Genomic DNA, 22,672 nt, shown 5'->3' with positions numbered 1-22,672 from the left:
TACTGTCTTTGTCTTACACTAGTACTAGCACCCAAAAGAAAAGGATGAGTATAGTTTTCCTGGTTCTTACTGACTGACAAATTGGTTTGACCAACTCTAATATTATAGTACCTATGTTACTTCTTCACGCTAAAACCGCTGAATCGATTTAGATGAAATTTGGTATGGAGATGGTTTGAGGCCCGGGGAAGGACATAGTATAATAAAACAAATTATAGTTTTAATCAATCCTCATCGATCGACATCATCACTCCAACTCCGTTCAGAAAAAGTCGCGGGCAGAAGAAGTGCTAGGATATAAATTAATAATAGAAAAATTAGTAATGTAAAATATTTTATTTAGTTAGGTATTTAATATGGACGGATTGTTTTCACAATTTCATTGGATGGATTTTAAACTTATGTAACTACCTTACCATTACTTCAAATAAATAACTCTTGGATAGTTCCTTCGTGAACTCCAAGAGTCACGAAACCTAACCCATATTTACTAAGGCACTAACAGCATCGTTATGTTATATTATAAGTATATGTAGAGAGCACATGTTTATGATTACTTTGCACCTTTGCACCTTTTTGTAATTAAATTACTTCTTCTATACTATGGTCCGTCGAATCAACCGACTGGGCGTCTTCTTGAGGTTGTTGGGTCAACTTTTGCAATTGTTTCTCAAAAGCTGCAACAAAAAGGTGTTTTTAATAAACATTATTAACATCCTGTTTATCTACATCTTGCACAAAGATACCAGTAATTAGGGGGGGCTAAGATGGTCACGCTTTTGTTATCTGTCATTGAGGCTGTTATTTTCTAAAGAAATTGTAAGTGTCGGAGTCATACATTACATGACGCGACAGACCATAAAATTGCAATCATGGTATCCACGATAATCTGAGTATTTTTCAGAAAATTGGGTTCAGGAAAGAGACTTCCGCCATGCCATAAAATAGGTATCTCTCCATTTAAGCTTACTTGGATTATCGGGGTGGCTTGGAGCCAATTCCACCAACAGTTTGAGCACTTTCTCCTCAGTGATTAGTCCCGGGCGGCCGCTTAACGCTCTTAGCAACTGCTGACCGCTCGCCACTCCTGAAATAACATTGAATTAATACGATATAAGAACAGCACTGTGAACTCTGACTCGTAATAAGAATATGAATAGGTCGAAATTGGTCGAGATGCTCCTTGTAGGCGCACAGTGTGGACGAGGACCTCAGCTGGCGTAAAATTTTATTTATGAAGTTATCTGAAGTAAACTATCAAGTACCTACCGGCATTCGTTTCTCCGGATTCCAAAAGTTTCTTCAAATCCAAATATTTCTTGACAAGTGTACTCTGCTCTTGAAGCGCCATTATTTGAGATCCTGAAACAGAACACAAAATAATAAATAACCAATTAACGTATGAAAAAATCAATAAGAAGTGTAAAATGTATAAATTAGCACCTGTCTCAGGATCCGATGTTTTTGATAAGCACCTAGTAGCTTCTTTGAGCGCTTCTAACGCTTTCTCAAAATTCTGGAACAAATATTGTTACATTGTTAATAAATACGAATCAATATTTTTATAGGGGCCTCAGATCCATCAGATTGAACATCCAGTTGGATTATTCGTTCAGAGAATATTTTCTCTTTGATGAAACATCCTGATCTGATTATTAGTAACTAAATCGACATCCGAAATATATCATTTGTAAAAAAGGTAACGATTTAACTAGTTCTTTTTGCCTTGACGTCACTTAATAACAGTGTGTACAGCCTACATACTCGTCGAGAGACACCGAGACAGGCTGAGAACGAGTGTGTACATACGCTACCTTCTTATTCTATCTTATTCGTCTCGTCTCTCCTTCTTCGATTGGTTCGGAGCGGTGCCAAGACTCAGCGAAAGACTCTTGACGATCCGGCATTACACAGAAAAGTTGTCCGGAAAATGAACGCGTTCAGAGATATAAACCTACCAATCAGATATTGGGACTCGACGGAATTGAAATGGCTTTTTGCTTTCCTCATTTCGACCTTGTTCAGTTGGCTCTGCTATATATACTCACACCAAACTCGTCCACTTCCATCTTAGCGCACTCCGCGTAGAACGCCGCCAGTTTCCCGTGCGCCTTGGCCCTGGTGTAAAAGTGCAGTATGTGGCGCGTCAGATCGGCTCTAGTGCGCCAGTCGGCGTGCCGCCGCAGATAGTCCGCGGCCATGAGCTGCGCGGCGCGGTCGCGAGTGGCCGCCGCGAAAGTGGCGATGCGGTCCGCGTCGCCGGACCGCATGAGCCATCGCATTGCTCCCGCCTGAAAATTGCAAATAGCCCAGCCATACAAATGAAAGACCCAAAATTTGCCACTGTAATTTGAACCTACAGTGTAGGAAATAGAGTTGACTTTTCGTTGTTGGAAAATTGGACGAAACAAAGCAAAAGCGACTCTGTTCGAATTGAATAGGATATAATTTCATCGAACTGATAAGAGCTACTATAGGTAGGAACTTAGGCCTTAGGAGGATATCATTTTCAAAAGCAATCGTGCCATGAAAGGGGAAGTTCAAAATGGCGCCCATGCACTTTTCTAAATTAAAGACTTCCTTTTATTTTACATACTACTATGGATGCAATCATACATGGGGCCTTCACCTTATGCGTTAGCCGAATTAAAGTATGAGGTTGCCAGGTAACCGATATTGTTTTCTTGACGCGGAAGACCCAGTCTGATTGGACCATATTTCTCCTCACCTTGTCGCCGGTGCTGGCGAGTCGCTTGGCCGCGTGGTGGTACAGGCCGCGCGCGCCGAGCACGTCAGCCAGCCGCCGCAGCAGAGCATCCCGGCCCACTGTGCTCGCCGGCGCCGCTAGCCGCTCGGCCAGCTCCTCTGTCAGCGGTGCCGAGGATTGCTCCACTATGTCCAGCGCTTCCTCGTACTGTAACGGAAAAAAAATATACAAGATGTAGTTTGAGGTCAAGTCAAGTGACAGTATGTTTTGGATTTTTTAAATGGACAATGGGATACTGAGGGCAACAACCAGATCACAAGCTGCTAGGTACGCCAAATTGTTCTTTAGAGACCCTCCCTAGACAGAAACTTAAAATCGATATCACGTATGTGTGCGTATGTTGTACTGAAAACGGGGCGCCCAGCACCGAAAGTGTTAATAGGAATCCGAATTCAAAACTGTAAAAACGGCAGCCATCTTGAGTTTCCACCACACGCAACAGTAGGTAGTTGAGGATGTCTGTGGTTTCCACAGTTTCTATTCAATCTTGTGGAAAATAAAATAGAAGTTCTCAGTACGGGGCTAAGTACTACTTCATGATGATAAGGTCGATAAGCATCTACAGATTTAGGGCCAGTTGCACCAACCACATTTGACAGACTGATCAACGTCAGCCGGCGCGCCCCGGCGCTTTACTATGAAACTTTCCATACATAAAAATTTAGCGAATTCTTTAACGATACGAACAGTTTGGTGCAACCGACCCTAAATACAGGTATATAGGTACCTCGCCGGCGGTGGCAAGCAGCGCGGCAGCGTGCGAGTGGTGCTCGGCGCGGCGCAGGTGCGCGGCAAGTTTGCGCGCCAGGCTTGGCTCCACGCGCTCCCCGAGGGACTCCACCGCCGCGAGCATGGCGCTCGTGTCGCCGCAGCCCAGCGCCAACTTCAACGCCATGTGTGGCTTACCTGAGCAATTTCGCAAGTTCAGTTAGCCATAACAAGTCTTTCGATACGGGCTTAATACTAGTACTGTTTTCGGTAATTTACAAAAGTAAGTCATGGCTCTGTGAACTGTAGGCCTCGCGAACCTTCATGGGTCCACCATTTTAAGAAATTCCACCGAATCAACACAAAATTTCTATGTACCTAATTATTGAATTTGCTCGCCCGAGAAACCTTTAGGGGAGAACAGACAGACATATGAAAGCATTTATGTTGAAACGGAGAGCTTCGGCATTGCTCGATAAATAAAACAACCAAATTCAGGAGCTTAGAGGGTAGTTACGACATTCTTACCGGCCTTCTGATATAGGGCAATGGCTTGCTCAGTCTGTTCGGCAGTCTCCAGTATCGTGGCGGCGTGCAGCGCGTGCGTGGTCGAGGCGGAGCCGGCGCGCCACACGAGGTGCCACGCGCTCGCCTCCGCCGCCACGCGAATGGCGGACGCTACCGCCCCGCTTTTTATGTATAGCTGTAAGATTATAAATTATAATAAAACAAGTAGGTACATCTACATACGCAACGTTTTGTGTATGAACTTTAACAAAGGGGTCATCCATTAATTACATCACACGTTTAGGGGGAGGGAGGGGGTCAAGAAAATGTGACATATTGTGACATGAGGGAGGGGGGAGACACAAACTTTGTGACGTCACTTTAACTTCATCAGTAACCGAAAATTTATTTAAATTATTTTATTAAAAACTTGTTATTTAAATGTACAGCATTTAAATAACAAGTTTTTAAAAAGATAATCGTTTTTATTCGTTTAATTTTCTTTCCTAAGCAGTTTTGGGTTATAAAATTACTAATATTTATATCGTCAAAAATATTTTGATAAAATATTAATAATACTTACGTACTTAATTCGATTTGGCGATTTCGTAGAAAAAATGTGACGTCACACTAGGGGGGAGGGGTTTGCCAAATGTGACCAAGTGTGACAAGGAGGGGGGGAGGGGTCAAAAAACCTAGAAATTCGTGTGACGTAATTAATGGATGACCCCAAATGAGAATTTATTTAAGAAATTGAACATCCTGCCAGTGCATGATAAAGTTAAGTACTTAATAGCAACCGATCAATTTAATAATCCCGAATTCAAAACTCCGCGAGTATATACCCGAGCGCCGAGAGGATTAAAGCGTCGTAAATACGTGGAACCTACCGCTAGCAACTACTATGGTAAAAGAACGCGCAGCTATATTACACCGCGAATATTTAACAGTTTATCAATTATTGAAGACGAATGCGGTAGTAAAAACATATTTAAATCAAAAATTAAGAAGTTGCTAATAGGTACAACGCATGATTAAATAAATAGGTTAGGTAAATATTATATAAAGACAGCTTATACTGTGCTCATATGTTATCATTATGTATTAACCTTAGTAATGTAAGTTAGATTAAGGTACTAACGTTGAAAATGAGTGCATCATGTCGCCGTTAAACGTAAGTTTGGCGAACCTAATATAAGTTTAAAATGTACCATACTTTTCTGAAAAATAAATTAAAAAAAAAAAAAAAGAAGCATATGCTTATGCTACTAAAATATTAAAGGATAATATTTTTATTCATTGGCATTTCTAACTTCAAACACTATGTTGTGAGTTTACGATCTTAGGATGCAGCAGAGCTGTAGAGCTGTAGACGGTTATTAGATTAGCATTCAGCATTCAGACTAAAACGGATCCGTCAATACAATTCGTACGATTCGTGCGATACGTAACTGTTCTGTACATAAAGCATGTGACCCACTTATACATATGAGGCTTAATTTATTACCTTTACTGCAGTCTCAATCTGGTCCGGTTGCATCTCCAAATATCGCGCCATTTGATACATGGCTGCGGGGTGCTTATTGCATAACTTTTCAGCCTCTTCAATCCTGTGCATATGACATAACAGCCGCGTTTGCTCCCCAAAGTCGTTGGCGCGAGCGTAGGCATCCAGAGCGCCATCAAGCTCCCCTATACTCTCCTGATAGTGCCCCCACCACATTATGAGATTGGTGTCGCTAGAATTAGCTACGTACTGTGCTAGCACGGACGCTTGGCCTTGAGCTATCAGCATTCTAGGGACATGTGGCACCAACGTCCCAGCGCTTTCAAATAATTTTAACGCCGGCCCAGTCTCCCCATTGGCCCACATAATCTTCGCCAATTTATGCTGTGCACTTTTTATGAGCAAAATGTTCTCTCCCTCATCACTGCCATTTGTTATCTCTTGGAGACCGCCTTCTTTTGCCGATATAAGACGCGTGATTAGATCTGGTCGTTCGGCCTCTCTAAAGAACTTTTCGGCTTCTTCTAGCATTCCTAGATTGATAGCCAGTACGCCGATCTGACAAGTCTCGTCCATATCATTGCCATTCATGGCTTTACGCATCATGAGTGCTCCCTTTATGTTTCCCATTTTGCTTAAGCATACAGCCCCCACGTCTGGTCTTCTACGAGCCACACATTCTTTGGCTAAACTGTCCCAAATCACAGAACTCCTACTCCCCGTTATATTCGTTCCCACGACAACTGCTTTTTCCAAATTTCCGGCCGTCATGCAATATAGAAAGTCAAGAGTTTGTTTCAAATTCGTAGCATCACTAGTAGACTCTTCGAATTCATGCATTAATATTTTTTTGATACTCTGCTGAGACAGAATGATGACGTGAGGCGTATAAAGAGAACACAGCATAAAGTCAGACATAAAGTATTCCTCAGAATTCGGACACCAGTTTTTGTACTCATAAAGGCTCCCCTCGTGGCAGAAGAATAAGTGTACTCGATCCATATCAGCCGATCGCATGTGGACAGCGACAATTCTTTGGTCAATACCATCCCACACGATGGCTATCGGGACACTCTGGTAAGGCGGCGCTTGACTATCGGAAAGAACCGTGTTCGTTATGACATCATTCGCCGCATCCCACAAGTATAGTCTTGGATCAGGCGCTAGACCAGCGTTAGCAATGCTCAGGCAAATATATCTCCCACTGCAATTAACTGACGCTCTCATAACTTCGCCAAAGTCCTCGATCATTTGATAGCAATTTTTAGGGGGATAAGGCATTCTTAGCCCTTTCTTTGTTATCTCTGCGAGTTTAAGAGTGCCATCCATCGTCGCTATTACAATATATTTCCCCGTGTATGTGACTCCGATAGGTTCGCCTTCTCCTTCAGTGCTCGGAAGAATACCTAAGTTGTTTCCAGTGACAGAATAGCATTCGATGTGGGGATTAACCACTCCCACCAACACATCATTGTTTAATATGAGAGCATCTGTTTTCCACGGGAATGTGCGCACGAGGGAAAATTTGATGTCATTGTCTTTACTGCACATCCACACCTGTAAAGGCAAAACAAACATTAAAATATTATATAAATCAGACTACAAAAATCCAAAAAGGGACCGTGTAATTAAATTAAAAAAAAACTGAAAAGAAGAGAAAACATGGGAAACAAAGCTTAATAATAATAAAAAAAGAAAAAAAGTCAGGTGATTATTTACCTGTACTTCTTTTCCATCTCCAAGAGCTACATATTGATCTTTAAAAGCAAAAGCTCTCACAGTGATCTGAGTTTTAATACTAGATGTCAGCTCCATTTTATTGGTAATAGCAATTTCATAGGCCGACTTTTGTACCATCCAAACATTTGGTGTGTATCCCCAACACACAGGCTGCTCTCTCAGGATAAATACACTGGTTATACAGTTAACATGCAGCAGAGGATTCATAAGACCTTCGGATCCCCAACTGACTTCTTTAACAGTCCCTTTTATACTAGTACTGCTTATTAACTTCCAACGGTTTCTGTGGTCCCTCCTCCAAAAGTATAAGTTGCCTTGGGATGTCCCACAGCATAAAGTATCACTTAAGTTGCAGTAGCTAATACTGGTGAATATGTCCCCTGCAACAACCTCATCATTTTCATTTGGCAACACATCATTGTCTCCATTCTCACTGTCCCAAACTCTTATCAAGTTGTCCCCAGTTATAACAGCTACACAGTAATTACCAGTGAGAACTATTGCTTGGCCATTCCTTGCTGCCATTCTAACATGTGTATCTGTAGTGATATTCCCATCATCAGAAGTGATGAATCTTGTCAAGCTTAGAGCCCCACCATTTTCCCAAGCCATTAATAGATAAACATTACTAATCATGCCCATGAATATTATATTTCCCGGAGCATTAAGAACTTCTGAACATGAACCAGTATGATCAATATATAAAATAGCTCCATTATCTTGTGCTGCATAGCAAGCATGATTGTCTGGCTGGGAGCCCTCTCTCATCCTGGCAGTGGTCCGAGGTCTCCATGCAGCTAGTGCATCTAGTGCATTCTCATCACCAGCTACTGCAGCTCTGGCTAATCCTCTTATAGAAGTCTCCCCAGTTGGGCGGACAGGACAGAAGGTAACGTGGGTGATAACATCACCAAGTTGATGGTGGAAAGAAGTTAGAGGCGCTCCTGAGGCTGATTGCCAACCAGATAGAGAGCCAGCAGCATCTGCGGCTAGCAATCGACCACCACCTAAACTAAAGGCTACTGTGGTTAAAGCAGCATTGTGGGGTGCTTCAAGGCGCGCCCAGGAGTACTCAAGCCAGATGTAAAGTTCTCCTCCATCCCAACCCACTACTAGTAGCTTTCTGGTTGGATGCCAAGCCATTGCTGTTACTTGATTTGATAGTAATATTGGCCATTCACAGCCTTCTAATGCCAGTCCCTGTAAATTAAAGTTCGTTCAAATAACTGCATTACCACTGATACTAATAGGTTAAGAAATGAATGAAACTTACATTTTCCTGAAATATTGTCACAAAGCCTCCTTTTTCTTGGTTATATGAACCTAAAGCCAAGAGAGGTAAGGATGGATGCCAGGAACCCAGAGTTGAAACAACATTGCTGTCTGTAAAGTTCAATTTGCTGTCGATGTACAAAGTCATTGTGATCTAGTTCCGAATTAGGTACATAACTTAGTTGTAGTTTCGGCAAACTTGGACAGGAAATAGGAAAACTTTTAGTATGTCTAATAGAAGATTATCAATGCTAATAGTGATGCTAATATCTTAACACAAAAGTTTGTTTTGTTATTTTATTTGGTTGTCATGACAACCTGGTGACAGTTGCTTTTTTCTGTGGATGTCATTTTTTATGGCTGCTACAAATGTCCGATAATCGCGTGCGATTTGCGATACATTGCGGGGCGCGACGTAATTGAAGTATATAGTGTGTAAAGCCCTAAGCCATTTAATAGTTAATAGTTTATTATGCTGGCAGCATTGTACATATGTCATTGTCAATATTGTCATGTGTGTTCACTGTACGTAGGGGCCTACCGCGAACCACGTTCGACGTGTTGTGTCTCTGTCGCACTTATAAATTCGTACGTAAATGTGACAAGGAGGCTTCACCTCGAACGTACTTCGCGGTAGGCCCACTGTGTTCCCGAATCGAACCGAGTAAACATTTGCACGCGGTTGTTCAAATAACCTTTAATTGTGTCCTATTTAGAGTTAAAGTGTTATAAATTTAATTAAAATGGTGTCAATAAAGCAAACTTCTGTAAAAAAAGCTAAGCGAGATAAGATACAAAAACCTACCAAGATAGAAAAGAAAAAGGCCACAGAAGTAGTTAAAAAACCGGCCAAGAAAATATTGAAAGAAAATGTGAAGGAAATCGTAAAAGCAGTAACTCCAGTCAAAGCATCAGAAGCAGTAAAAAGTAGTAAGAAACGCAAATATGTCATGCCTTCAAAATATATTACAGAAGAGCTTGTGGTCAAGTGCCTCTCTGCTCTTCAGCAATTATCTGAGAACCACAAGAATAAAAATACTCTGCTGGAAGATGAGACTGTAATATTTGCGGAAATACATTGCATGAAGATCCAGAACACTTCTGCGAATATAAAACTGTAAGTTATTAATTTCAGCATTTGATATTCACTTTCGAACGATAATGATATTCACTTCACGAAAGTCATGGACACTTTAAAAAATCTTAATATGTGGACTATATTAAGATTTTTTAAAGTGTCTATGACTTTGGTGTGTGTTTCTGACCTGTAAATTCTAATTGATGATGTGAATTACAAATAATACATTTTCTGGCCACAGATACTACACAGATACAGGTACCAAGTTGTGTTGTCCATACCAAGTGGTACTTTCTGTCTGCAAACTGCACTTTGATTCCTTAACATATTCTAAGGCAAGTTTTTAATAAGCTTCCTTTTCTAGGGTACTCCCACACAGTACTGCAGCTTCAACGGGAGAAGTTTGTTTGATCACACCAGACCTCAAGAAAGGCAGGAAGATAGACCATGAACCTACAGTTGATCACTGGGAAGAGATCCTAAGGCAAGCTGGAGTTACACAAGTATGTGGCTAAAATAATTTGATAATTCATTGTACATTTTTATTAGTTTTTTTACTTTTCACTTCTAAATTAACACATTCATTGCCACCCAGCCTAACAAGACATCTGTCAGTAGTACCACAATCCCGACAATCGGGTCGTCAGGCTTGGGGTCAAAGCATAAAATACCCGATAGTCGGGTTTTCGGCACTGAAATTGCTGTCTCAAAATGGCATATTCATTATTAGACTTAATCCACCTGAGTCCCTGTTAGTCTTAGTTAGTTTTTGTATAACGAAAAATTACCAAGTTAAAGAGTTTACACTGTAGTCCATTGTGTATGTGTAATGTAATAGTAGTGATAAGACCACTATGATGTAGTCTCTTTCAAATAATCATTTTGTGTTGCTAATGCCAAGCCAATATACCCAAGGACGCAAGTTTTGAAAAAAAAAGTATTTTCTTCTTCACCTCATGAAATAAAAGAAACCTCATCTTTCTTGGAAATTCTTCACACACTGACTGCTTTTTTCAAGAACTAGCCAATATGAGAGATATGACTATGCACCCACGTAAACAATATCAATTCCAGGTTAAAACAGTGCTGCCTGTGAGACAACTAAAAGTGGAATATGACCAGTTTGAACTCAAAAGAAGACTGATGACCCAGCATGACTTCATTATGGTGGACACAAGAGTTCAAAGCCACGTCTCTCATATGCTCGGGAAAATGTTTTTCAAGAAACACAACATGTTGATTCCTGTGAGAATAAATGAGAAGGGAGATCTCAAGAAACAAATTGATGTTGGTCTGCGCACTGTAATGCTGCGGCTGCCTGAAGGGACTACCTCAGTAGTTAATATAGGCCATACAGGAATGTCGCAAAAGGCTTTAAAGGAAAATATATTGTCCTTGGTGGATCAGTTGAAAGTTAGATATCCTGGAGGAGAACCTAATATCAGGGCTATTAATATTAAATTGCCAACATCAATGTCTCTTCCACTTTATCTTTCCCTGAGTAAGTAATAATACCTTCTAGTTCTAGAAAGTTAGAAATTTTTCAGTTAGCTTTGTTTAATCCCAGTAAGGCAATAGTCTACGAATTTTTTGAAGATTTGCAGGTAAATAAAAGGTCCAACACAGTAGTATGCTCCAGACATGCAATTTGAGATTTTCTTAATTATGAACTAAGGTTACAAACTTTCGTCTTTCATTTGGTAAAGAATTTATCTTTTCTGTAGTAAATTATAAATAATTAGTTACAAGAAAAAATCTTATTTATACAGGGTCATTTTTGGACCGTTAGCCATATTCTACGAGGTGATTAGGTAGGTCATACTGAACAACTTTTTCTACGGGACCAACCCTGAAATCCCAAAAAAAAAATTTGGCCTTCCCATAGAAAACGTCCACATCCGACATCCACTCCACCAAAATGTATGAAACGGCCAAAAAAAATTTTTGTGATTTCGGAGTTGGTCCCATAGAGAAAGTTGTTTAGTATGGCCTACCTAATCACCTCACCCAATATGGCTAACGGTCCAAAAATTACCCTGTATTATTAATGATTATTTTTCTAGGGCCATCAAATGCAGTAAATACTCCAAAGCTGAAACAGAAGAAGCCTAAAAACTTCTCCATATTGGAAGATGAGTTGACAACACTTCATGATGGTGTTGTGAGAGTGGCTCCAGATGGCACAGTTAAAGTCAGAAGAGAACAGATAAACAAAAGAAATACAAGGTTTGCCTAATATTTACACAAAATATAATAATTTATTTTTAAATCTATGTGAATTCAATACCTGATTAAAAAAGATAGTATATGTGACGTCCCGTGGGACGTGGTACCCGTGGGTAAAGGTACCTTATGGCGGTTGGCGCTTACGCTATTATTAACGTTGCTCCAATATTATTGCGGTGCTATGCGACGTAAGGGCCAGCCCAAAGAGCATATAATCACTACGTTTTAGCCGCCATAAGGTACTTTTTGCCGTGGAACGTCAGATATTACTGTCTGATATAAGTATTAAAAATTAAAGGCTATTTTACTCTAAGGCTTGGCACGAGTGCACCTAGGTTATTAATTAATTACAAAGTGTAGTAGGTCGAAATACTGTTAACTAAACACTGAGGTAAGAGAGCCTTGTAGTGATTTTAGTTTGATTATACTAGTGAGTATTATATTCTTTGGATTATACACTGCAAAACGTAAGAGAATGTTGCCACTTTTCACTAACGCGTCTTGTAAATTGTTTATACGACAACGGTTTCACTCACTTGAATTTTTAGTCGCTATTGGCGACATGTTATTGTATAAACAATTTAAAATATTATGTCTCACGAAAGTTTAATATCGATTAACGCGTCTTGTATTTATGCAAAAATAAGTAAATAAAAGTATTTTTTAATCGTAGGAGTAAAATTACTAATAAATAAATTATCTTAGCGTGATTATTTATCAAAAGGAATTTACTATTTTACAAACAAATTATTGCAGTGGCAACATTGTCTTACTTTTTTTGGCCTTGAATTAAGTTTTGCAGTTTAGAATACTTCCGACTTTTAAATGATTTTACTTGTAAGATCACAATGTGATGGAAAACCATATCCAGCCAAAAGAAAAGAAAATAAGCAGTTGTGTGATAAATAATACTTAATAATTAATCTTCTTCTTCTTCTACCTAGCGTTATCCCGGCCTTTGCCAGGGTCCGCTTTCCTACACTTAATAATTAATAAACCTTAAATATGTAGGCGGTTAAAAATCTTATCCATTGGGTGATTTGGGTTAAATTATTTTAGTACCTATCTGACAAACTGATTATGTTTACAGTGACACAGAAGAAGAAGCAGAGGATGTAGAAGAAATGGAGGAAGATGAGGAGAAAGAAAAAGAAGAGGAACCGGCAGAAGATTCAGACTAGTTCTTATATAAATTAATAAAACATTCATCTTTAAATCGTTTTTAATTTTGAACATAATAGTACAGCTAGTACAGTAACAAACATAATGCTAAATTCTTGGAAGATACTTAATTCTTTAAATCACAATATTCAATTTGTTCATTCAGTATTTATTGCAGAACAATGTAAGATGTCATTCAGTATCACTCATAGTCAAACTACTTATTTCATTGACATCAAAACCTTCAGGTTTAATTATGCTCATTGATGTTTTAGGTATGATTGTAACCTGCATTTTAATGGGCCACACTTTCTTGAACTTTTTGAAATTCTTTCCTTGGTCAGTATGGTCCTCAATTTTCAATAATTCTTTCTTGACTATCAAGTCCCGTCTGACCTTTACTATAGTGGACCCTAGATCTAAGTCACTCATTCGGCTGTGCAGGTCCTCCTCATCAGATTCATCTTTCTTTTGAGCATTGATGGTTTGTACAGCAGTTGAAGAGTTCTTTTGAGGTGTCTCTTTGCTGGTTTGAGTTCTTGTTTCAAACATTTTTTTTATAGACAGTTGCTTGGAATTAGAACTTTTAGTTGTATCCTGAACAAAGTTGAATAAATCATCATCATTTTCAGCAGTCGCTATATTTTTTCTGGCCGGTTTGAAGAAATTAAGTTTTTTCTCAGTTTCCTTAGTAGACTTTTCCGAACTAGTTTTTGGATTGATAAAATTGAAGGCATCATCATTAGATTCACTAGTGTCTAATGCCATTTTCTTATTCTGATTTCCTTGTGCTTCCTCATCAGTCAACTTTCTTTTAGCACCATCAGCATTCATTGACTGGTGCACAGGGGTAGTTGCCACCTTTTTATTTAAATTCATTATGTTATCAGAGATATCTTCAGTTAATTTTCTTTTGGCACTACCATTGTCAGTGTTAACCACAGTAGATGTGTTAAAACTGCTGTGTTTTGGCGTTAAACTTTCATTTATCATGACATTTTCTTTCTTGCACTGCAATCTTTGCGTTTCCTGTGTGTCTTGTGCAAGAATTTCCATCTTTTTATTGTTAGAAGTTGTTGGCTGCCTAAAGACTTCAGAAGTGAAGCTAAACTCTGGATTGCAATATTTCTCGATCGAACAATACAATATGGCCAGGCCAATTTCGGCATCAGCAACAGCCCTTTTACCTTTGCTGTTGAGATAGTTAATGACATCATTTAACATATTTCTTTGTGCTTGTGATTCTTGAGAGGTGTTACCGATGTTGTATTGAATTACAACAACATCAGGGCTGACAAGCATAGACTTGGTCATCTTGGATTCACTCAATAATAAGGGAGTAGCAGAGCTCTTAAGTAAAACCTGTTTATACATTTCGAGTTGTCTTCTTGAAAAGAAAATGAATTTTTTGCCAGTGAATAATTTGCTCCTGCTTTCATCAGGAAGAAACATAACATCTTCTTTGCTGATAGTTGACTCTATGACTTGCGGGGTGAAGTTTCTTGGGTTTGGCAATGTTGCGCTGATTGTAACGGCATGTAAGACATCATTCCAAAATTGAGGTGTAACTATAAAGGAGCCCTGTGCCAATGCTAGAACAACTTTTATTGTTAATGTTATAGCGGGCATAGTTAGATATGTACATGTGTCATCCCAATCACTCTTCAATGTAGCGCCTATTTTGGCAAGCACTATTCTTAAATTCTGAAGATTCTCTCCCTTCAAAGTTGAGGTGCACGTTACATGTTTGACTTCCTGAACAGTCCAAACACTATTTAGTTTTCCAAATCTTACTACATCGTTGTGCTTAATCTGCACCTTGGAAGTCACTCCTAATCTTTCACTGATTTGATTCAAGAAGGTGCCGTACCGAGAACCCAAGTCTTGTAAGTATAAATTGTCCTGAACTATTGACAGACATGCATGTTTTCTACTTATCGAGGCGTCTTCAATAACTACAAAATTTCCACATTGAGAATCCAAAGTTCTGCCTATTGTTACATTGTTGCCTTCAACTACAACATATATAACTCTAGCATCAATCTGAGATATTAAACACCACATTTTGTTTTGTTTTCTTGTAATTTAATCCAGCATAACAACAACAGTACGATTACGAACTCAATCGACTCGGAAACAAGCGGAATGCAAGCGGAAGCGGGTACGGACCACAGATAATGAGTTGCCAAGTGCAAACCACAGGCAAGATAAAGTTTTAAGTCCCCTATAGACCGTCAATGTAACGGGCTTCACAGACCTTTGCGATTTATGAACAAATATTAGTGAAATAGAGCGATAAGTTAGAATGAGACAACGTGTCGCACGCGATATACGCGAGAATCGAGATTTCATTATATTATAATTCGTTTGTGTCTCTGTCTATCTCTTGGTACACTAGGTATTTCGAGCGATGCAAAATGACCACGGTAGTCTAAATAGATTTATATAATACCGCACCGCACCGTGACCTGTAAGAGCGAGAAAGGGCTATTTTGACTAGACCAAAGTCGCGGTCCTGTACGCTCGTCTGCTACGGCTTCACAACGTAGTGATTATATAGTGAGTATTAAGCTGTATCCAGACGAGACAATTTTTCGCCAATCTGATGAAATTCTCCGATCGAACAGGCCGTGCGGACGCAATTACCAATTTGATTCCCCGATCACATCAGTAGGTACGGACACAAAAATGCCATTTTTCATAGTAGAATGCAAATTGGTGATTTAATTTTTGTACGTGTGGACGCTAGATGAGATTGGCCAATTATTTTCCTGAACAAATCCACTCATTTGATCAGTCCCGTCTGGATACCCCTTTATATTCTTTGGATTATATGAGTATTATAAATTCTTTGGATTATATGAGTATTATATTCTTTGGATTATATATATGCACTTTGGTTCGCCGCGTTCTCGTTGTTTAGTGAAAAAATTGCACGCATTTGAATTTACCGCTTCTAAACGTCAATGCTATCTGTGACTGTCATACATTAAGGCTCCTCTTCACGTTGGGCCAACCCCAACGCCAACGAGGGACGCATTTATGCGTTAGAGGGAACAAGTGATATTGCTATCTCATTCTACCGCATGGCTGCGTCCCTCGTTGGCGTTGGCGTTGGCCCAACGTGAAGAGGAGCCTTTACATACCAAAAATCTGTTTACTAATTTATTTCATGCATTTAAACATACCTATGTCATATTAAGCAAAATACGAATAATAGATAGGTAGGAACAGTTTCGAAGTGCCCGTATTCTTTGCGTTTGATCTATGTGCCGTGGCAGATACATATTGACGACCGGTCTGGCCTAGTGGGTAGTGACCCTGCCTGCGAAGCCGATGGTCCTGGGTTCGAATCCCAGGAAGGGCATTTATTTGTATGATGATACAGATATTTGTTCCTGAGTCATGGGTGTTTTCTATGTATTTAAGTATTTGTATATTATATATATCGTTGTCTGAGTACCCACAACACAAGCCTTCTTGAGCTTACTGTGGGACTTAGTCAATCTGTGTAAAAATTTCCTATAATATTTATTTATTATTTATTTATTTATTATTTATTGCTGTCACTGTGAGAGCACCTGAACTTTGAAAAAGTGGGAATTATGATCGGGTTCTTCATGTTTCGTTTAGTGGTCACGAAGGATCGTGGTTAGTTGGTGCGAACTAGTGCGAAGCAGAGCGAGGTAAGATTTTATACTTTTTTATTTGCAAGTCGCACTATTACCCTAGGTACTTTTGAAGCCATTGACATCATAAAACATACTCAGCAATAGTTATTTACGATACAAGTGCGAAAATTGCGAATTACCTATTCGCACGTGTAGCTTACAACTGTAGCGATGCTACATAATTTCCTATACTAAACATATACTTCCTCATACAACGTGACCTATACAACATTAGTGTCGCATTTCCAACAGAATAACATACACCAGAGTATGACACTTATGTAAAACTGTAATGTACCTTCTCAGCTGTAGGTTGATTAGCACATACTGCCTCCTGGTTAACTGGTTTCGAAGAAATAAGTCCAAAGAGTATGCCACTCGAACGGAACTTGTCACCCAGATTGTGCAAAGGTTGTTGAACCAAACCTGGCTTCACGCATATCAAAATGATCCTCCTGGTCTACCCTAACTGCTCAAGTAGGTCACATCCTAATTTAATTTGTATTTTAGAATCATTTATGAAATTATATAAAAACATAAAAAAGACTTTCGTTGGGTAGTCATAAGCGTGACAGCCCGGTGACAGCTAAGAATATAGGCGTTTTGTTCAGGCATAAGCAAGGATATATTCCAAAGGAAACAAAGTAGAAACGTACGATAAAAATATAATTATTAGTAATTATTATTAACCACTTAAAATATTACAAGTATTAATGAGCATTGATATTTTTCGAGAATCATTTGATTTAGAAAAGATTTAAGTTGGTTTGACGTTCAATGTGTTGATGTGAATCGAAACGCAACGTGACAGGGAGGATTTTATTTCGAACTGTCACGGTCACTTGACTTGAACTTGGAATGGGAATACGCTAGGATGTAGATGGTTTCTAATTAAAGATTAAGAGGAATTGCCTCGTCTCCTTCCGCCGCCTGGTCCGGCTGGTGGGAGACCGATTTATAAAGTGCGTATATCGCTGTGCGTGAATTGTGCGCGTGATTTACTTAGTGCGTCCTGTGTCGCCGATGGACATGAGCACGGTTGGTGATCGTGTTCCCTGGCGCGCTGTTGCGCGTCCCCGATTTTGCTGAGCGTCATGCTGACGCTGCTTCTACGCCGTAGGACGCGGCCTCGACCTGCAGGCCGTGTGTCGGGTGGCTATGCTGCCGTCCGACGACTCCAAGGTGTCTTCGTGCGGGTCCTTCCCGTGAAAGTCCGAGCGCCGCGGGTTGTTCTCGCCTTAGCTTGTCCCAGCTGGGGCTCGATGAACGCCCGCCGCTGATCTACGTCGATCTGTCTGCTACGCTAAGTTCCAGGATGAAAGCTACACCCGGTATCCGTGAGTGCACTAGACTTTCGTTTTAGGTTTTGGCCAAAACTCCGCGTTTCGCCCGTCTCGCGATCGTAGATTAAGGTCTACTATGGTGTCACCCCATAACCGCCAACGGTTTATAAAAACAAATTGTATTTTGAGTAGCGCCCGCCCTAAAGCGGAGTGCCTTGTAAGTAGTTAGCGGAGTATATTAAATTGCATGTCATATATTTGGTTTTATCTTTTCAATATCCTACCAAGTTCCCATTAACCAGGTTAGAATAACAAGAGGACCCTTGTACTCCAATAGTCCAATGTTTTACTGCGGATCTTATCCGAGGCATTTTTCCCATTAATTATTTAAACATTTTAAAACCTTATTATTTTTTATTCACCACAGTGCCAGCACTACTTTAAATCTAAATTATTTTTTATTCACGACAATGGCGCCCGAAGAAAGCTTAAATTCAATATATAGCCTGGTTACTGTGAGCTTGGGAGAGTGATAACATAAATTTATAAAATTTTTGTCATTTAAAAAAACTTAATATTTAAAAAATTGAGTGAAATTGTTTGTTTTAAAAATACAATATTAATTAATTTGTAAGTTTACTTGTGACAGGGTAGCAAATTCATCAATTATTACAATTATTATTAGGCTACACTATGACTAGTTAGCATAGCGCTCAGCCACATATTATTTTTTTTCACCATGCTCCATTTGAGAGGTAGGTAATTTATTTTAACACTTCCTGTATAAAGTGAAGTGTTACCAATTTATTATACTTTATTACATACCCTGACACAAGCAAACCATTTTTTTCTACCGACATGCCGGACGGGGAAGGAGAGGAATTTCATGAAGTAGGAGGGGGGGGATACCTTATCTACCCATCCCTACCCATGCCTAATGCCTCATTGTTTAATACGCGACCATGGGGTGCCGCGTTAGACAACCACCCGCCCGACCCACCCATTTCAAAAGTATTAAAATATTTATTCATTTTTATTTCTCAAACCAACTCAAACTTTTCATTCTGGTGACTTAGTATGATAGACGAGACACTCTAAATTTCTTTGTTTTTGACTTATTCAGTTCTAAATAGAACTATTTTATAGAACTTAAATGTTCATATTATTTGTTTTTATTTTTTTGAAATTTGAGGAAATTGGTCTTAGAATCAACCTCAATTTCGGCTATCTTAGCATAGCATTTTTTAAAGTTCTGCTGAAACATGCACCATTTGTATTCGCTAAAGGTAGGGACATGTTGTTGAACGGCATGCTGCATTCCATTTGGAGTAGTATTCCTGATTCGTCACACAACCTCCGAATTTCCGACTGCTAGAGCAAACCGCTTTGTAGTTAAGGTAATCTGAAAAAAATCAGTTACCATTTAATTTCAAAGCATTGGTTCAGTGACATTATGCTCAATATTATATTTTACAAGGTGTATTTTCAAGTTAGTAACTTATTTTTTATTTGGGTGAACTCAGGTAACAACCCATTTTTTTGAGTACGCGTACCTCCTTGACTCATTTGGTCAAGATTTTTTTTCAAGCGTTTCCAGGGAAACCAAATTTTTTTGTGACTACACACCCTAAGGGTCCAGGGTGATGTAATTATATTGGATATAATTCACTGACTTAGACATGAAAAAGAAAACCAAGTTTTTTTTTTCACTTAGTGTAAGCCCGCTGGCTACACATTGGGATTTGACTTGAGTGTGAGCTACAAGTTAGCCTCCACTATTATTGATATTATTTGTAGATATAAATTAGCAACTAGTTACCACATTATATTAAGGTACTAGTAATTTAATTTTGTAGTCATAGGCATGCACATAGTAGGGCATGCCATATTAAAACTTAATTCTTAATATTGCATTATGTATATAACTACTTGTAATATACTAAATAGTAAGAATTTATAAATATAGTTGAAAATACTTAATATTTAAATTGGATTTAAATACTGTAGTCAATCTTAGAATAGGGAGTTAGTTTATTATTATTTATGTTGAATAGTGGCTAGACCAGTCAATATAGGATTACTTGAATTAAAAAAACATTTTTAATTAGGTTGCAGAAACCACAGTGTAGTGGCCACGCACTGTGATTTCTAATAGAGTTAACATTTAGAAATAAAACTTACAGTCCCAGAGATGGACATAGGCAAATTAAGTTTTAATGACGGTTAGCATGCTCAGTAAATACGGTTCTAAGCATAATGTTAAACGAGTATGTATAATTAACATCCTAATGGATTTGTTGATTAGGTACCCGGTTAATTTACTTTTCTCCGGTTACCCCGGCTGCCTCGGTTAACCGGTGCTTAACCTCTTTGCCGAGAGAGGGGATATTGTAGCGATGCTACATAATTTCCTATACTAAACATATACTTCCTCATACAACGTGACCTATACAACATTAGTGTCGCATTTCCAACAGAATAACATACACCAGAGTATGACACTTATGTAAAACTGTAATGTACCTTCTCAGCTGTAGGTTGATTAGCACATACTGCCTCCTGGTTAACTGGTTTCGAAGAAATAAGTCCAAAGAGTATGCCACTCGAACGGAACTTGTCACCCAGATTGTGCAAAGGTTGTTGAACCAAACCTGGCTTCACGCATATCAAAATGATCCTCCTGGTCTACCCTAACTGCTCAAGTAGGTCACATCCTAATTTAATTTGTATTTTAGAATCATTTATGAAATTATATAAAAACATAAAAAAGACTTTCGTTGGGTAGTCATAAGCGTGACAGCCCGGTGACAGCTAAGAATATAGGCGTTTTGTTCAGGCATAAGCAAGGATATATTCCAAAGGAAACAAAGTAGAAACGTACGATAAAAATATAATTATTAGTAATTATTATTAACCACTTAAAATATTACAAGTATTAATGAGCATTGATATTTTTCGAGAATCATTTGATTTAGAAAAGATTTAAGTTGGTTTGACGTTCAATGTGTTGATGTGAATCGAAACGCAACGTGACAGGGAGGATTTTATTTCGAACTGTCACGGTCACTTGACTTGAACTTGGAATGGGAATACGCTAGGATGTAGATGGTTTCTAATTAAAGATTAAGAGGAATTGCCTCGTCTCCTTCCGCCGCCTGGTCCGGCTGGTGGGAGACCGATTTATAAAGTGCGTATATCGCTGTGCGTGAATTGTGCGCGTGATTTACTTAGTGCGTCCTGTGTCGCCGATGGACATGAGCACGGTTGGTGATCGTGTTCCCTGGCGCGCTGTTGCGCGTCCCCGATTTTGCTGAGCGTCATGCTGACGCTGCTTCTACGCCGTAGGACGCGGCCTCGACCTGCAGGCCGTGTGTCGGGTGGCTATGCTGCCGTCCGACGACTCCAAGGTGTCTTCGTGCGGGTCCTTCCCGTGAAAGTCCGAGCGCCGCGGGTTGTTCTCGCCTTAGCTTGTCCCAGCTGGGGCTCGATGAACGCCCGCCGCTGATCTACGTCGATCTGTCTGCTACGCTAAGTTCCAGGATGAAAGCTACACCCGGTATCCGTGAGTGCACTAGACTTTCGTTTTAGGTTTTGGCCAAAACTCCGCGTTTCGCCCGTCTCGCGATCGTAGATTAAGGTCTACTATGGTGTCACCCCATAACCGCCAACGGTTTATAAAAACAAATTGTATTTTGAGTAGCGCCCGCCCTAAAGCGGAGTGCCTTGTAAGTAGTTAGCGGAGTATATTAAATTGCATGTCATATATTTGGTTTTATCTTTTCAATATCCTACCAAGTTCCCATTAACCAGGTTAGAATAACAAGAGGACCCTTGTACTCCAATAGTCCAATGTTTTACTGCGGATCTTATCCGAGGCATTTTTCCCATTAATTATTTAAACATTTAAAACATTATTATTTTTTATACACTATAACGTCACCGCTATTTTAAATTTATATTTTTTATTCACTACAACACACTTTAGAATCTAATTATTTTTTATTCACGACACAACGTTCTACAGTACCTACATATATGGCCCTTTAAATTTTCGGCCTAATTACGTAATGTGCTTATTATACAGGGTGTCGTAATAAGGCACCATAGATAGGTAGTGGAAATTGTATATATAAAATTATACATTCATTACCTTCGAACAACACGGAAGGGAGGCGGCATTTGCACTATTTCCCCTCTGCCTAAGGTACAAGATCAACTGATCTAGCGCGGGTAATAAAACTAGTTGCGCTCGGATTTTTCACTAGACCGAGTCCAGACGCGCGCGTGATCACAGCAGCAGAAAAACGGTTTTTTGTCGTAAAAATAGGTCTGGGGCAACAAATTTACAAAAAGAAGGTGTTACTTTTCACATGTAATATTTATTTTACATATCATACATTTAATTACATTTAAACACAATTATTATATTTTAGTCTCATGTAAGTAATTGTTGGATTTATTCATTTTGCTCGCCCAGTACAAATTGCGGATCGGTCGAGTGACAAATCCGACTTCTTACCTCTCAGAATACATCGACGAAAATGTGTTAGTGTGCGTGTTGTGACACTTGTCACTCGTCCGTACACAAAAAGAGATCGAGGTTTGCAAGATTTGTCTTTGATGTGTGTCATTTTCTATGTATTTGTGTCGTCATTACAGATTGGATTTTGTATGTAAGTGTGTGAGAAGTGCGACTGTGTGCACCTTTCCCCCCGCAAAAAATGGCAGAAAGATTTGTACGGTAAGATATCG

At 39.3% G+C, this 22,672-nt stretch overlaps 3 protein-coding genes across 4 annotated transcripts; 1 reads left to right on the top strand and 2 right to left on the bottom strand.

Moving 5' to 3' along the window:
* Positions 1–317: 317 nt before the first annotated feature.
* On the bottom strand, positions 318–8,782 carry LOC134667297 (intraflagellar transport protein 140 homolog). Of its 2 annotated transcripts, XM_063524638.1 has the most exons (11): positions 8,503–8,782; positions 7,209–8,429; positions 5,490–7,046; positions 4,004–4,178; positions 3,495–3,673; positions 2,729–2,914; positions 2,049–2,291; positions 1,444–1,516; positions 1,270–1,362; positions 971–1,087; positions 318–677 (listed from the first exon to the last, which is right to left on the bottom strand). In XM_063524638.1, exons 1-11 carry the CDS (start codon positions 8,647–8,649, stop codon positions 583–585), a joined length of 4,086 nt encoding a protein of 1,361 aa, XP_063380708.1. In that variant the 5' UTR covers positions 8,650–8,782; the 3' UTR covers positions 318–582. The 2 variants fall into 2 exon arrangements, with proteins under 2 accessions (XP_063380708.1, XP_063380709.1); XM_063524639.1 differs by lacking the exon at positions 5,490–7,046.
* Positions 8,783–9,159: 377 nt separating this feature from the next.
* LOC134667295 (ribosomal L1 domain-containing protein CG13096-like) lies at positions 9,160–13,021 on the top strand. Its single transcript, XM_063524637.1, has 5 exons — positions 9,160–9,618; positions 9,944–10,082; positions 10,654–11,080; positions 11,643–11,805; positions 12,896–13,021. The coding sequence occupies exons 1-5, from the start codon at positions 9,245–9,247 to the stop codon at positions 12,984–12,986; spliced, it is 1,194 nt and encodes a 397-aa protein (XP_063380707.1). The 5' UTR covers positions 9,160–9,244; the 3' UTR covers positions 12,987–13,021.
* LOC134667294 (nibrin) lies at positions 13,010–15,093 on the bottom strand. The gene has a single exon (XM_063524636.1). It carries the CDS (start codon positions 15,028–15,030, stop codon positions 13,159–13,161), a length of 1,872 nt encoding a protein of 623 aa, XP_063380706.1. The 5' UTR covers positions 15,031–15,093; the 3' UTR covers positions 13,010–13,158.
* Between the last annotated feature and the right edge of the window lie 7,579 nt (positions 15,094–22,672).

This window comes from Cydia fagiglandana, chromosome 9 (genome assembly GCF_963556715.1).
Source record: "Cydia fagiglandana chromosome 9, ilCydFagi1.1, whole genome shotgun sequence".
NCBI classification, from domain to species: Eukaryota; Metazoa; Arthropoda; class Insecta; order Lepidoptera; family Tortricidae; genus Cydia; species Cydia fagiglandana.
This window is presented reverse-complemented; position numbering and strand designations above follow the sequence as displayed.